The sequence below is a fragment of the Artemia sp. Qi Xiang Cuo genome, chromosome 17 (assembly GCF_049724085.1).
Source record: "Artemia sp. Qi Xiang Cuo chromosome 17, ASM4972408v1, whole genome shotgun sequence".
Taxonomy (NCBI): domain Eukaryota; kingdom Metazoa; phylum Arthropoda; class Branchiopoda; order Anostraca; family Artemiidae; genus Artemia; species Artemia sp. Qi Xiang Cuo.
In genome coordinates this window covers 29902709-29920306 of record NC_142810.1, presented here as the reverse complement: position 1 = coordinate 29920306, position 17598 = coordinate 29902709, and the positions used below count along the sequence as shown (strand labels likewise).

The 17598-nt window shown below is 35.1% G+C and overlaps 1 protein-coding gene across 1 annotated transcript in view; it reads left to right on the top strand.

Annotated features, from left to right (window-relative positions):
- Positions 1 to 17598, top strand: part of LOC148942086 (N(4)-(Beta-N-acetylglucosaminyl)-L-asparaginase-like) — a 124198-nt gene that overhangs the window by 31020 nt on the left and 75580 nt on the right. Inside the window, exons 4-5 of the mRNA XM_089103708.1 lie at positions 5846 to 6033; positions 9041 to 9148. Coding sequence (XP_088959834.1) covers positions 5846 to 6033; positions 9041 to 9148 — 296 coding nt within the window. The remainder of the gene's footprint in view (positions 1 to 5845; positions 6034 to 9040; positions 9149 to 17598) is intronic.

Genomic DNA, 17598 nt, shown 5'->3' with positions numbered 1-17598 from the left:
ATTACTGCAGAAAATAACATACTATAATTTGTGCAGAGAACATAAGCTATCTGAGATTGTTTTTAAGCAAGGGATGGTTTTCGTATTTAGGAATAAGATAGTAATTTCTTTGACTGTTTTTTAACTAAAAAGATTGTTTAATTTTATTATGGTCACATATCACAAAATAATCTCATGCGGTGACCGGCGTTTACCCCTCCCCCGGCGATACCCCCCGGAAAATATTCCCCCGGAAAATCCCCTCACCCCCCACCCCGCGGAAAATATCCACCAGTAAATACCACCTGTGCAAAATAAGGCTTTCCAAATTTGAGAGTTTTATTTGAGTTTTATTTTTTTATTTTCCGTAGGGGGAAGGAGTTTTTGTATTATTGGCCACTCACTCAAGTTTACGCTGTGTAAAACTCGAGAAATAAGGCTTTCCAAATTTGAGAGTTTTATTTGAGTTTTATTTTTTTATTTTCCGCAGGGGGAAGGAGTTTGTGTATTATTGGCCACTCACTAAAGTTTACGCTGTGTAAAACTCGAGAACAAACCGGTTTCTTCATCAGTTTTTTCAGCTTAGCGCGAGACAAAAAAAAAAGACAAGTGACAGAATATATGGGAAATATATGATTTGGGCTATATATTTGCACATGGGGGGGTAAAGTATTTGGACAGTTTGAAGTCAGAAAACAATTCTTTCTAGGTATATGGCCAGTAAAAAATTACAGAAGAATAGTGAGGTATCTTGAAATTTTGTTAACTAAAAAAGAACCTAGTATAGAGTAAATGTAATGTTTCATTTAAGTGGTTTTTCGAAGCGTTAAGTGTTTTTTTTTTCAATGACCGTTTTTCAAAGTATTAAGTACTATTATTAGGTTAATGTAGTTTTTCATTTAAGTGTTTTATCATGATCGTTCATCAAAGTTTATGTTATTTGTGTCTTTCATTTATGTTATTTTACTTTGTTTATGGCCGTATATATGGCTTTAAAATACATTTATCTATCTATCTATCTAATATGCAGAATAATTGTACCAAACATATTGTGCATGCAGACACGCCATACTTTACCCCCCCCCCCTCTAATGTGCAAATCTATATCCCAAATTTATTTCTAAAATAACGAAGAAACTAACGAAAAATCCGGTGTGTTCTTGAATTTTACACAGCGTAAACTTGAGTGAGTGGCGCATAATATACAAGTACCAAGATTCCTTCCCTCTACGGAAATAAAAAAAATAAAACCCAAATAAAATATTCAGTTTTGGAAAGCCTTATTTTCCACGGGGGAGGGTATTTTCCGTGGGGGATATTTTCCACGGGGGGAGGGGTTCTTTCCGGGGGAGGGGGTATTTTTCGTGGGGGTATTTTCCGGGGGGAGTAAGCGCCTAGAACCTCTCAGACATAGACAACATTATACAGCATTTTTGCTGTGTTTACGTTCGAATCGTAATATCGAGTTTGTTTTGAAAACGACAGTTTGTTTTGGCTATAGTTTATCAGATGTAAGGTTCTTTTCTTTTTCTTTTGTTTTACAGAGTCTGTGTTTTTTTTAGTATCTTTTTATGCCATTTTCTAGTGCGCGTTATCTTGTTTAATCTTGTTTTTTTTTCTTTATTTCGGTCGATAAAGGCTTCCAGAAGCGATGTTGAATTGTTCAGGCGTTTATTAGAGCCTGTATAAAAAGCTTCTTTTTGCAATATTTAATGTCTTAATGTAAGGTTTTGCTCTATACATATTTAGTATATTACCAAATTTTTACTCTATTTATAATGTATTTATGTTTGTCATGTTTGCGGCACCCGCCGTAAGCTAGTTACTAATGAACTCAAGCCCATAATAACCGATAATCTAAAAATGCGTTTTGAAAAAAAAACAAAAAAACTGTCATGTGAAGAAAAATCGCCGTTTGAAGCTGATTCAGGAATAGTAGCTTTAATTCGATTAATCTTAATGGCAAGAGTTTATTGCAAAAAAAAAGCGAGAATTTCTAAAAATTGCCTGAAACCACATACAAATGATGTCAGTTCAAAATGAAAACTGCACTGTTGGAATACCCATACCCAAAACCCTATACAGGAGAATTGAAGTCCCCTATCTTGAGCAACAGACCAAATCAAACTTTCGCATGCAAAGCAGTGATGTGTCTCACTGCTATTTTTTCTGTCTCCTTTTTTTTTTTACTAGAAATAAGCATGGTTGACTTCTTGTCATATAATATAATAAAAACTAACAAACATGGTAAAGTGGCATATGTGTTTACTTTAGGTGTGCTGTTTTTTTTATATATTTATTTATTTTGTGATTGATATTTTTAAACCAGGTTCTGACCATTCTAGATTATCTTACGTTAAAAGCTTCTTGAAAACATCGTGTTAGTCAATATTTTGTTTCAAACTTAAGGGATCCTTATTATTAAACCTGAATGCACATAGTATCTTTTGATTTTTTCTTATCATTCCCCTCAAAAACCCCTGATAGTTGCAACGTAATACCCTTAGCCCTTCCGTAGATATTGAACATCCCCCCTTCTATTATTGGCTTCCAAGTGGTCTTTTATTATATTTTAGTGCGAAGACTTTTGACTCTTAAACTGTATTTGCTTAAAAAAAATTTTTATGGGATAATTGATTATTATTAACTCACACATATTTAATGTTTTAAGAGTATTTGTTTGACAGCACCTGTGATCAAGAATACCTGTGCTTAATTTTTCTAAGGATTCTTAAAGGCGTGTTTTTAAATTTTTTGTTACTGTGGACAAAATTTCGTTCTCTACTAAGTTGTGATAGATGCCACAACCATGATTGAATATATCACACTAGTGTCGTAACTGGTAAAATTGGATATCTTATATATTTTACCGTAATTTTACGGACCTCCGCATATTTGGTATTTCACCTATTCAACGTAATTACCTATTTTACGTATTTTACCTATTTTACCGGCATTTTACTGGTAATATTCGTATTTTACCAGTATCTTACATATTTTACTGACTTATTTTGCGAGAGCTTGCAATTTTTACTTTACAAAAGCGCGAAGAGGCTGGCAGTAACAGGTTTGGATATGATTTTGTTCTGTGTATAGATGCATTACCTGGTTTAAAAGACCATTTGTCAGCCAGGGTACAGAAAGAAGCGAAAATGACAGAAGCAGATATTTCGTCCAGGACTTCCACCCAGCCGTCTTCAGTGTTCAATAAAAAGAAGGAAAACTAACCTTTTGAAGTAACTATTAACAGAACAGAGCAATAGAAAGACTGTATAAAAGAAAAACATGCCAGAATAACTTAAAGTCTTAGTGAGTTTATAAATTATCTGTTTAGTGATTGACTTAGTTTGTCTACTGACCTAATTTTCATTAAACTGTGGCCAGATGGTCTTATTTTAAACTGAAAAAAAAATGTTGTTTGAATCCTTTAATTTTAAGCTATTATAAAATGGGTTTATAGGAATATCTCCAGTATCTATTTAAGGCAAGGGGTCTATTTATGGATTTTGTAATTTCAATTGACCTCCTAAAGGAAAGCGGGAAACCATTTACTTCAAATATTAAAGTTGCCTCGTCAAAAAGAACTAAATGATCTGCATTTTCAGCGATGTGGAGGGCCAAAGCAGAATCAATATCCTCATTTTATTTTAAATTTCGTATCCCAGGGAAATCTTTTGCTCATGCCGTCGTTCCCCTGGGAGCTAGCGTTTACCCCCCCCCCCCCCCCTGAAAATAACTCCCTTGGAGATTCCCGCTCATTCACGGAAATCTCCCCTCTCCCTCACTTCCCCTCTGGATAATTCCGGATCTTCATTAGAAGGGAAATTGAAATTTCTACTCTCTTGTTTCTACTCACCAATAAGGGTTCAAAGTATTGATATTTGTTCATTTATTTTTCCCCAGAGGCACTTAATGTAGAAGGGATGGTCGAAAAAAACTTTGGAGTGGGTTCAGTCAATTGGAAACCGAAATTTCCAGTGCCCTTTTCTAAAATTTAGTCTGCTTTTAAACCAATTGCTACCGAATGAGCTATTACTGATTACAGCATCTTTAAGAAATTGTTATTATAGTCTAACTGCCCTTGTGTTTCAGCAGTTTTTTTTAAGGATTCTTTAGATAATTACAGAATTAGTTCTAAGGGTGAGAAGAGGGGAGGTTGGAGGTAGAAATTGATATATGATCCTCAGGGCCGTATCTAGGACTTTTGTTTGGGGAGGGTGCTTCAGAACAGGAACAGTCATCCGAATCAGAATCTGAGTCGAAGGGGAGGAGCTAGATTTGCCAGCAGATCCTGTTGAAGACGGTCTAAATCATTGAAAGTGACTGAATGTTCTGCTGTTATGATCCAGTGCTTCGTTAATCAAAGTCATCGAAGTGTTACAAACCACTTTTTTACTTGTATTCGGTGCTTTTGTAAATAAATGAATAATAACATGTGTATGATAGGGGAAATGTGGTTGAATGCGGCTATTGAAATATGTAAGGCTGTTTGGGCAAAGTTTCTTAGGTTTAAGTGTAGAAAGAAAATTGCTAATATGATTTTTCTCCCAAATAAGTTTTTTTTTTTATACAAAATAGATGTCCGAAATCAGGTACTATCCAAGTGCCGAGGCATTACCCTAGGCACAAGATTACCAAAGGGATAAACTAGATTGTTAATTAAATTGATGAAACTTTAGATGAAGGGGCATCCTCTTTTTTAAGCCCAGGAAAATCAGAATCATCAAAAAGTCTGATTTATAAAATTTCCTCGGGAGTACCATATTTTACCCTATGTTACCAGTGTTACCTTTATTTACAGTGTTACCTTATTTGTAAGTAAGTAATTTTACTTACCAAGTTTTTATTTTACGGTAATTTTACAACACTAAATCAAACACACATGAAACACCCTTCGACTTTTTCTTAGCAAGAACCTTATAAAGAATGAACCAAGATAGTTTAAGAGAGAAAAACGGGTTTAATTTAATTAAAGGAGTGACAAACGTACTATAAGCAAAAGCAACAACAAAATATTAATTAATAAAAGAAATTCTGAATAATTCCGAACTGTCTTCTAAATGAAAAAGCAGTGTGGTCTAAGTAATTATTTAAGAATCAGTCATAGTGTCAATAATGGCTGTGCCACCAAAAGATACAATTTTTGTAAAAAAAATTGTATCGTGTTTAGTACTCTCCTTTTTATCAAAGTCGCTCTTTAAAGTAATTTAAAGGAATTCAAAAAATGCGTGTGTTGTATCATTTTTTTTATGAAGATGTTGTTTTTGTCAAAAATTGCATTTTATTTTAATATTATGTTTTATTATTTACAAAAAGCATGTAGCTTTCAAATCAGCCCTTAAACATCTCTCTATGACGTTTCAGTGACCCACTAGCGGCAAGAGGAAAAAAGGAGACAACACCGTTTCCTGTGCGAAAAATTTATTTTCCCCTTGTTGCTCAAAATGGGGGGTTGGGATTCTCCTTTGTGGTATTTTTGGTCTTGGTAATCCCAATGATCCAGTTTTCATTTCGATCCAACACTATTTTCGCGGAGTTTGAGGCTATTTTTTGAAATTTCAGAAAATTTATTTTCGCAGCAAATTGCATTATCAATATTTATCAAAAGAATAGTTACTGTTCCTAAATCAGCTTCAAATTGTGGTTCTTCCTGACCTGACAACTTCTTTCAAGATGTGTTTTAAATTTTTAGTTACTCTGGGCTAAAGTTCCTTCTTTACCAGTTTGTGGTGGATGCCGTGACCTTAATCGGAAATTTTTATTGTCCTTAAGTCTATTCAAAATAGTAGAAAAGATTCAGAGAAAGCAGGAATAATGTTTTTGTAAGTGAATGTTTAAAATATTGTGCCATATAATTTGGGTCTAGAATGTCGTTCCAGATTCCAGTGAAAGTTGTGGTCCATATTTCCCCAAATACGCAGATGACGATAGGAACGAAATGCCAGTAAATGGAGATCGGTATAATCATGATACCATTGGAATGATTGCAATCGACAAATATGGCAGAATTGCATGCGGTACATCAACAAACGGGTCGAAGTTCAAGATTCCTGGGTAATTTTCTCCCTTGTTTTTGTTCTCCCTCATTTTATTGCATTAATTCTGGTTTGTTGCGAAATTTGGTTGAAAAGCTGAATTAACAGCTGCGTTTGCGTCAGCGACGGATACTAGGCACTGTAATCTAGCACTCCTGGAAGCTTTTCAAACAGTTCGTGTTAACGAACTGTAAGTAAGGAGCAACCCTGCTCAATAGTAACCGAAACTTTAAAAAACGGAATTTTGATACCAATAGATACATCAAAAGAATCAGATTTTTATGCTGATTTCAAATGTATAAAGGCAAGCTCTATCTCAAAGTGCCATGCCCGATGAGACATTAATAGTCTATTGGCTACTGGTGCAATATTATTATCAAATCTCCAGGGGGAGAGTGAAGGCAATGGGCCTTGTGGCCTGAGCCTCGACTTAGTTTTTTCAGTCTTTCTATAATAATAGTAATAATAATAATAATAATGGCTGTTTGGTAAAATGTTTTATATTTCTGTTTTCAGTTACGCATAAATTGAATATTTAATTCTGTACAGGTTCGTCAATTGGGCGGGAGGGGGATGTTGCTTGGCCACCTAGCTTTTGAAACTACATTTCCCCACCATGTTTTTTGCCGTTATTCTGTTTCAAAACCTATTTCATTTCTAATTAAAAAAAGTAGCGGTTTGGATCAAAACTGAAGTCCTCTTCAAGGGTCTTCTTAGTGATTGGTATTAGAGATTGTTTTGGCATTTTTTTACACTCACGCGTGAGAAGTACAATCGGAATGTGAGACCTTGTTTTGAGCACGACGTTATTGTCCAAGTAGCAATACTTGACGACAAAAAAAAAGTTATGTTCAGAGCAGTATTTCAGCTTTTTAAAATAGATAAAAATAAAACAAAAATTTACTGAAAGGAAATCATCATTCCAACTTACCATGAACATGTATTATATTTGGTGATGAATTGGATTTGTCCCCCCAAAAAATAAGAAGCACAGGTGTTGGTTTTAAAATCAGAATTCACGACTTAAAACGACTGAAATCATCAAGAACAAGAGCAAAATATAATCCCCTTTCCGGCTTCATTGCTAAAGCATCATTTGTGTTTTGCTGAAATCAAGATATGCTCTCAACAAATCCTTTTTTTATACTAAAAACTGCCAGAAAAAAAGAACTATTTTCTATGTTTGCGGCAATAAGTCGGTTTCTCTCAATAAACAACAAACATTCTGAGTGATATTTATTTTCGCTTTTTAATTCGAACGCAGTACAGACCAATCCCTTCATTAAAGTTTCAGCACATCATTTAGCAACAATTCAATCTATTTAATTTTCAGTTAAACTCAATTGTATGTTCAGTGAGGTATCTACTGAATAAGGTAGGGCTCAGAATAGTTTCACAAGTAAAAATAAAAATGCATCCACACAAGGATTCATTTGTTTGACCCCGGAAACACTAACAGCCTGGTTTCCTGTACGACTAAACTGCTTAGTAATTGATTTTGACCCTCTTTTCTCTTCCTATTTACTTCATTCCTTCCATAGTTTTTTCCTCGTTGTTTTACATATTTCTCTTTATTTTGTAAAAACGTTTTTTTTTGGTATAAAAGCGTAAATTTGGCGAATGTTGCTTACTAAAAACTTATTTCGGTTTACATGGCTCGTATTTTGGTTATTCTTGCTTAAATTTCTGTGTGTATGTCTGAACCGGCTTTCTTTATTCTGTTGCAAATTTTCTTTCTAAATTGCCATTTCAAGGTTCGTTTATTCAAGGAAACCTAAGCTGTAGTTTGCGCTTGTAGAAACTATCCAAACTGATAAGTCGGAGAAATATTTTGATAAACAGGAACCATCTTAAACCAATTAGAAATAAAGATATATATTAAAAACATATAAAGCTAAAGTAACCATCAGATATTTTTTATAATTATTCCGCTGATATCCCTGTTATCTCTTTTTTCTCAATATCCTCTCTTCTTTTCTATATCATCTTACTTTTTGTCTAATTTTTTCTTTTTTTTTCTCTTTAAGAAAGTAATCTATTTCAAGGTCAACGATGGCACCGGGCTAAAATTGCTGTCGCTTTTGTTCTAATGGAGTAGTAGAGAACATATTTATTCACTGCAATAGCTTTTAGCTAATATGAGCAATATTGAATATAAAAATGAATTGAACATTGCAGGTATGTACAATAAACAACAACAAAAATCTACAGTGGGAACTATGGAATCATGAGCCGCGTTTGAAGTAGCATCTCTGCCGACTAGAAGAAGAATTTTACCGTTTTATTTGATTCTCTGTCCACACAAGGGGCATCCGATTAAGTAAAATGTTGGCAACATGTCGACATTTTCGTTTTTTGGTGATACAAAAAAAGAGGTCGGTTGCTTGCTTCTCAACATAGGTTGAAAATGAAAGATGAAGTGATGAAATTTGTTTCAAAAATGATGGTTGTTTGTGTTCAAGAATTTAAAGGAGGATTTAGACCAACTAATAAAGTAAATTACATATGAAACTTAGTTAGTATAGTGTTAAAGTACTAAGTCTGATGCTACCACCACAAATGTGTTCAAGACGTTATTCCAGGTCGACATAAAAGGCACAAATTAAATCCGAAAGAGAAAAATGTCAACATAATGTCGGCTTAATGATGCTACCTCAAGCGCGGCTATGGTCAGCTCAATAAAATATGGGGAAAACGTCAAGAAACACGATAAAATGACGGTTAAAATGACGGTAAAAATGGTAAATAACGGTAATTAAAATGGTAAAACAATTGATAATGGTAAAAAAATTAAAATGGTAAAAACAATTACGGTAATTAAAATGGTAAAAACACGGTTAAAATGACGAATAAAATGCTGTACAAAGAATGAGAAAAGTAAGTTACAGAAAAGAGCACAAAGGTACTGTAGGCTATTTACCGTTCCTCCTTTCTTATTTTGACTAAAATATAGGCTTTTCCTTTCTTATAACATGCAGCTGAGCATGACCTATTCCTGCCATGATGAAACGTTTCAAGTGTTTTAGGAGAGTTGGTGACTCATCTATCGTTGGTTCTGGATGTTATGCTGATCAATTTGTTGGCGGGGCATCAGCAACTGGAGACGGAGATATACTAATGCGTTTCTCGCCAAGGTAATGTCTTGTCTAATATAAACTTCTGTATGAAACAGCATGTGATATCCAATTATAATATCTTGTCTGAACACATATTTCAACCGAATTCAATTTATGTTTTTTTGGAATGAGATAATTCCCGTGTAACTTTAACCATTCTCATTGTCGACTTTGACGTTGCTTAGACTTACTATTACTTTGATTTGAATTATCATGTATTGACAGTCTGTACCTTGATATTAAATAGCAACCATTCATAGTATTGCTTAAGAAAATCTTGAAAATAGAAAAAGCTTGAAAATCGTCAATCGTATTGTTTTATGTCTAATTGTGTGATAACACTATGCTCATCGATTAAGATTTTTTTTTTTTTTAATAGAGTCTTACACGCTCTTGATAAGTAATGAAACAAATATGCTAGCCGGACACGTATGAAGAGTTTAGAGGAAGCCTTTGGGCCGTCCCATCCTGTTTGGAGTTTTGGTTTAGTCGCCTTTTACGAAATATGAAAGGATTCCTGGTTTTCTTTCTAATCTCATTCCATCCTTATTCGGGGTATCCTGATTGTGTGTATCATCTTGCGGTTTAGAGGGAGCCTTCTAGCCCATACCCCTCCTCCAAATATCTTGAGTTTTACGACTGCTGTTCACATTTTGCAGTATTTTGTAGTGTTTTTCAATGACATCGTTCTTTCTTTAGATGTTACAATGTTTTGTTCAAAGATTGCTATATCTGCTTTATATACTAAAGTTATTACAAGTAATCTGTCGCCTGAAGCCGAAACATAGCCGCCTGAAGCCGAAACATAGGCGAACACATATTGGCAAAAAATCTGAAACATTGGTGACTGCCAAGCTTTCGGGATATCCCATCCAGTCATGGGTGCCCATAATCTGAATTTTAGGGGGAGGGGCTTACCCGGTCTAATCAGCACTTCCAATGCTGTATAATAGAAATCTCAAAACAAAAATACAAAATATAAGGTAGCTTCATTCAGCCAGGGGGGGGGGAGCCCCCCTCTACCCCCCATATGGGCGCCCATGCATCCCGTTGGCAGCTCTGGCTTTGGAAACCTCCTACAAAATGTCCACGAATCCCTGGTTTTCCTTTCTGATCTTACTACATCATTGTCTGAGATATCTTGTTTTTTTTATCACCTTGCAGTATCTCACCAGGAATTTATTTTACGGGGGTAGGAGGAGGAGTGTGTCAAAAGGTTGAAAAACTTGCGAGTTTTATAACAACTATTCGAAAATGTTTAGCTAATGTAAAACTCAAACCATAGACTATATTAAATGCGTCCCTCTGCCTGTGCCTTTCTTAGTCTGAGCCTCATACACGAATGAGAAGATATTTTTAAATGTTATAGCTTTTATTTGTCTTTGTACCAGTTGTTTTTTTTTTTTTTTTTTTTTTTTTTTTTTCTCGTATTGTGGCTACATTTTCGAGGTATTGTTGTATTTTTTGTTTCCTTCCTTGCTTTTTCTTGTTTTGTGTGGATTTTGTGGTTGATACGAGGTCCTCCACAAGCTATGCGTCTTGGGACCTCTAGCGTCTAACTCTATTTATGTGATTCTTGTAGTATTTAATAAATTGAATTTAATTGAAGGGTTTGTATGGCATTGGAATTCTATTTAGGTTATCAAATTATATTCCTAAGCGACCTATTCTCCTCCAATAATAATGTAATGGTGGCAACGCCCATGGTTTGAGCAAGCTCTAAGCAAAAGTATTATCTTCTTGAAATCTTGTCTTTATAAATCTGATCTTATGAATCAGAAACATCTGACTAAAGGAAAAATTGCTTTCTCATTACTCTAGGAGACGGAGAATTCCAATTTCTCCGGCGAAGTTGGTTAAACTTTAAAATTACCCTTTCTAACTTGCAATTTTTAGACTATTTAACAGTCCTTTGGGATCAACTTATCTTAGGTCCTGTCGTTATTTGTATGAAAATTTAGCATATTTTGGACCAACTATCTTTCACGAATCATATGTAGACCTGTTTTGTTTTGTTTGTTATTGATCTTTTCCTATCTTGTCATTGATTGTTCTGCGATAGAAGATTTCTAGATTCCGTAAAACAGAAAAAGAATGATGTTATATTTCATATCAAGTACTCTCTCCTTTTATTATTAGAAGTGAAAGGGATGATAATAAGAATTTTTTTATTAGAAGACCCTTAAATTTTGTTCTTTTGGGAAATAGAGAGACTTATTCCTCGTGGAATTATTGGAAAATTGTTGTTTACCCAAAGTAATTCTGTGTTATGAAAAAGGGAACTTTCATCAGCTAAATAAATGTTGGGCAACCTACAGTGATTACTTGCACTCTTATTAAAGGGCTCTTGTGGTTGTGCAAAGACCTGAAACGGGCCTGGAAAAATGAGAAGGAAATAGAAAATAACCTCTAGTGTAGTTTAAACTGGTTCGGTTCAGGAAAACTGAAAAAAAAGAAGTTGAAAAAGAAGTATCTGGAAATTATTGTTTGCATTCTTTATTGTAGAGAGTATTTCTAAGAAAAAGCTTCAAAAGAAGAATTTGATCGGAAAATACAAAAAACGATGAAAAAAAATACTGTATTTCGGATTTTGCCAAATATTTCATAAGCCACGCTTTTACCGTTAACTTTCATTGGTTCTCTTTACGTAAGAAGGGATGGGGGAAAACATCTTCGAAAGACGGAACAATTTAACTTTGCCCTGTTGTTTAGCTCGATAAACTTTAAACTTAGTGCAAGAGAAAGATCTTTATCAGAGACCTCTACCTCCTGCCTATTCTTTCCTTGTGGTGTAGTAACTAACTCATTGAACGACTCGTTTCTACCAAGATGTTATGGGTCTGTGATGTAAGTCTTCGCGAGTTTATTTCTACCATATCACCATAAGCTTCACTTCGTGCCTTTGGCGTTTACGACTTTTGGCGTTACCGAAAATTTTCGCTTCGTGTCTTTGGCGTTACCAATTTTTTTAACCTCTTGTTTAATACTTTTCCATAAACTTGTAAACGCTTGCCTTTGCAGAAGAATTTATTCCTTAGTCTGATTGGCTTATCAACTTTCCGAATTCTTTGTTTTATATTTTACGAATATACTCGTATAATGAAGACATGTCTGTACACTACACACATATAGGAAACTCCTGCTTCAATCTGTTTCCTCCCAAATCAATGTGGTAGTTTTAAATAAATAATGAACCATTAATTAATTGACTAAATTAAAATATTTAATCATTAGCGGATATTTATTCGTGTGTGTGCACATCCATGGACTCGCCTATTTTCGTGTTTAAACTGAGCATACATTTATCAAAATACAGCTAGTTATCAGAATAAACTACTTATAAACCATTAAAGTGAACTAGATGGAGAGTTAAATATATGATCAATCCTGGAATTGGAACTCCATGATAATTAGCTGTTTCTCATTAACGCTATTGGATATCATCATTTGCGACAATCTCCTGTTGAATGTCATCGAAAGGATTACCATAGCCAGCCAGCTCGAGCCCTAAAATTTTGTATTAGAAACTATTGCTCGAAGGAGCTGTTCAGTAACTCTATGATAGTCCTTAGTCGGGGCAAAATCTGAACGTGGATGGCGAAAATAATGTATCTAATTTTTTGTAAAAGTTTCTTTTGACTTATGTATATGTATCTGGCTTCGAAGTACGTGTGTTGGTTGAAAAATTATTTTAGTGAACATTTACCACTCACTATAGTAACTATTTATCATAATAGTTACTATCGTTACATAATAGTAATTATTACTTAATAGTACATAATAGTTACATAATAGTATATAATAAGTAACTATTTATATAATAGTATATAAATAGTAACTATTTACCACTCACATTGATGGTGTTTTCTTTTTAAGATAAGATCACTCGGTTTCTTCCTACGGATATGAAGATTTTCTTGTCGAGAACCTTTCAAGTTACTGACATTATAAGAAGTTGCAAAACGCATCTACTGATATTTTTGCATTCTATAATAAAGGAAGCACTGTGGAATTTCCCATAAGCAACCTACAAAAATTTTCAAAAAAAAGGAAAAAAAAAGAATACGGCATTGGACTTTACAGGCCCTACCGGCGGTGCTGATCTCCGTTTCTTGGCCCTTCAGCCAGGAGGTGCAATGGGGGGTTGGGGGCCAACCATCCTGTGATTTTGCAAACCCTATCTGTTTACATTCCCTAGATTTCTCCAGATACCCATTTAAAGCTGGGTGGACTCTGCCTGAGCTTACGGAGTCACGCCACTGACCCCCGTCCCAAACCAATAATTGGATACACTAGGATTAGAACCCTCACCCTCTCGGACAAAGAATCCTATATCCAGTGCCTATATCCTACTTTAATTGCTTGTCCCCACTTTGGCAATACTAAAATTAGCGCTTTCGAGAAAAATGTCAAAAATAAGGTCACAAAACGAAATGAACATAAGTATATTATTACATTTAATATTACAAATGAGAAAGAAAACAAGTCAGGAAATAAATTATCTATACTTGGGCTCCTTTCCGTGAGTTTTCACTTAATTGAACTTTTTTCCGAATCTTTTATTGAACGTCAAATAAAGGAATGCAATTTGGAGAAGTAGACAGCTTTGTTTGTATTTTCTTTCAAGAATGTTCTTCAAAACAGCTTAAAAAATGGAAGTAGCGAGAGCTGCTTTATGAATCTGTTATTTGTCCAATAAAATTGAGTTGCTAAGTTTGGAACGTCCAGCAACATTTCCAGCATTCTCTGTCCAATAAATTTGAAATGTTTGATCATCATCTCCGTGACTCTGAAATTGGAGCTTTGGTCCATATATCTGGGGCAAATTTGATTATTCCTTAGGCGTATGTATATCAGGAAGGGAATCCATTAATCAAGTCCTTTTACCTTGTTGTATTTTGCATTTACCTGTTGCTTCCCTGTGAAATTTTGGTTCAAAAGAACCTGATTGGTGCTTTTTTTATGAAATTTTAGGGAAGGAATCATTCAAGTTTTTTTGGGGGCGGCGGGAGGCGCAGGAACAGGCAATTAGATGGGAGTTGGGGACAGGGTCGTGCAATTCAGATATAATGGAAGGGACCAAGCCTAAGAATCTGCAGAATGCACAATCGACCATAATATTATTACTACTATTATGTAATCAAACTTTCATGCAAAAAAAAAAAAAAAAAAAAAAAAAAAAAATGACGGAGCGCTACGAAAAAAACAACAACAAATTAAAACAAAGCAAAAGAGTGCTATACTTTCTAGGACTAAAGGCTGTTAAAAAAAACAATAGAAAAAAACAAACACAAAAATAAAGTTGAACACAGGCACTCGTAATGAAAGTGTGTTTAAAATAAAACTTGACGAAAGTGGAGTATAATATGCAGCAGAACGTTGAGCAACAAAATGAAAGATTCACTTTTTCAATTTTATATTGATAATACAAACTATGAAAACTACGAAAAGAATAAGTACCGAATATTTTCAATTCGCACCCAAATTTGTTTTTAAACCGAGAAAAGACGAAAAGAAAGAAGACGAAAAAGTAGATTTAAGGTATAAATAGTTAGTTATGTGTATTTGTTTCTACTATTTGTTTTGTTATTAAATGTAAACTCCACAATTATGGCTATTTCTAGCGTGGTACTTAATGACTTCCTATCTAAACGTTGGAATAATAAGTACATGCTCTGTTGGTGGTTTTTACCTCATTATGGACATGGATAATCCAATTGAGATTCTGTCAGGGTTGGCCTTGACTCTGGCTCTTTTGTTGGTTCTGAGGGAGAGTGGAGGCTCCTATAAACTGTGTCCCTCTCTCCCTCAGAACTTTCCAAGCTCTCCGCCATTGCGGACTCCGGGCTAGGGAACAGTTGTTCCATGACTGTTTCCAAGGATTCTTTGTCACTTTGCAGCAACTCCTCCTCTTTCACGCTTATGGTCTCATCGGATGAGGATCCGTTATCTGCGCTTATACAATCATTAAAATTTCTTCCCATCATACCAATAAAAACGCCTCTCTTAACTGTGGTTTCTGACCACCAATTCAGGACCTCTCCAAGCGACAAAGTTACTTCCAGATTTGAACTATGGCGCGGCCTCAGAGGAGCCCCTCGCGCGTACCCAGAGCAATTCCCTTTGGTTTAGCATCGAGAGCTTATTGGGTGCACGTGAGAATTTTCACTATCTAACGGGGCAGCCTCCTGATTAGTGAGCTCAGGTTTAGTGTTCCCTCTTGATGACAGCCTCTGACATGGGAAATGCTGAATTTTGTCCCCTGTACCCTTTCCCTGGATCCTCATCTAGAGCTTTACCATGGCAAAAAGCCCCTTCAAGGCTTATATCCATCGCGGTTGTTCCACCCTAAATGATGTTCCTTAATCGTCGCTTCAGTGGCCAATATTAGTTCGATGCAAGCCCAGATCTTGGGGATGGTTTGACTTAAATGTACAGCCTCATCTAATGGTATGAGGGTGAACTCAGCCAGAGGGACCGGACCAGCCCAAGAAACCAAGTAGGTGACTGGCTGTAAATCCATGGAATTATCTGCCCTCTGCCTTCTGGTTTACCTCCACTTGTCCTTGTCCATTTCTAACCCAGGACTATGGAGTTCATCAAGAAGTCTCCTGGTTTACCTCCCATCGTCCTCCTCGCCATTTTTGGCTCAGGACATAGGAACTCATCAATGGCTTCAACACCGTTCACCAGAAAAGCAAGAGGCTCCGACATCAACATTCTACACCTACATGCGTTCCGGGACCAAATAATTTCCCCCCGCAGCCACTAAAGTCCTGTACGCTCAAGGGCATCACGGGAAGGTGGCTGAAAACTACTACCTTTCAATCGATATAGTTTTTGCATATATTAGTTGTAGCTATTCTGGTTAATATTGTTTGATAATAATAACAACTTGCTAGATAATTGTTGAAACGGGTCAGTAGCAGTTTTGGCGGGGGGTAGTTGTGGTTGGATCGGCTACATAGTAGCTTCGCATGGGTATTCACTAATTTCAGGAATCTTTAAATGCCCAATTTGGTGGAGATAAAGTATCACTTGTGAATTGCCTACTTTTTTTCTATTGGACTCCTGTATTGTAACTTTAACCTATACTTTAATCTAGAGGCTCAGAAGCCGTTAAATGTCAACGTTGTCAGAAATTGAACACAATTTGTGAAATTTCTGCTTAGTATGTTTTGATTTAGGACAGTCACATTTTAATTTTGATGATTTTTATTTTTAATTAGTTAGGATCATTTCCTAAATGATCTCCAAATGATAATGAGTAAAAAAAAAAAGGTACGACATGTCTGTATAAGTAAAGCTGGGGATGGGAAACGATGGTAATAGAGAGGATGTGTGTAAAAAGGCCCAACCTTCAGCCCTCATTATTTACAGATCGATAAATTTTTCATGAATCCGATTTCAGCAAGATTTAACCACTATTTGTGAGCTATATAATTTATGTGTAATGATTTTTTAGTTATGTGGCTCAACATTAGTCTCAGATTAGTTGCCATCAAAGTAAGAAATCTTTATAAATTAGTTTTGATGTAAATCGGACAATAATTGTAAAATATGGTATAAGCGTCTACTTAGCTTTTACAGCTCATACTGCTATCCTGTAAATTTTTTTAATGATCAAAGTTAACTCATTAATATACCATGCTCTAAATAAAATCCCTGAATGATAACGCGTTGCAATAGATAGAAAATATTTATTTGTTCGTTGCAAAGGTAAGGGGGGGGGGATTTTGGGAGGAAATGATCCCAAGTGCCACGTTTGGAGCCCTTCTATCATGTATGTTGAAAATCCTTGAATGATTTTGGTTAAACAAGGGTCTAACATTGCCACCATTTGTGAAATATGTACTTGGAGTTCTTTGATTTTGTATTTCTGCATTAAAGCATTAGCTTCATATTCGTGGTAAGCAGGATCAGAAATGCATATAAACCTATTTTGGTGAAGACTAAAAACCATTAATTAAATGGGCATTTTATCTATTTTTATCTACCACATTCATACTGCAATCTTAAGGATTTTTGTGGTTGATATTTAATACTAAGGACTCAACCTAGTAATCCTGAATGATCGTGAGTTGAAAGAGTTAACTTATGTCTGTAATGTGAAGTTCTAGGAGGTGAAGTTCTAGGAGGAATGGGCCGCAAGAAATGTTTACTAGACATGTTTTGATTTTGAATTGGTGAATTTTAAAAATACTCTCAGATGTATATCTCATTTCATTTCACTTATTTAATACTATAAAATCTAACTCTAATGGAATAGACAATAAAAGACGAAAGAGTAAAAAGAAAAAAGTAAACAAATACGGCGGATATTGCAGCCCCAAAAGCAGAGGTTGTATGGGGGCTTAATGAATACAGCAACATTACAAATGCGAGAAAAAATAGAAAAAAAAGAGAATAAAAAAAAAAAACCTAATATAAAATAGATCTATACATCAACACATAACAAAAAAGTGGCA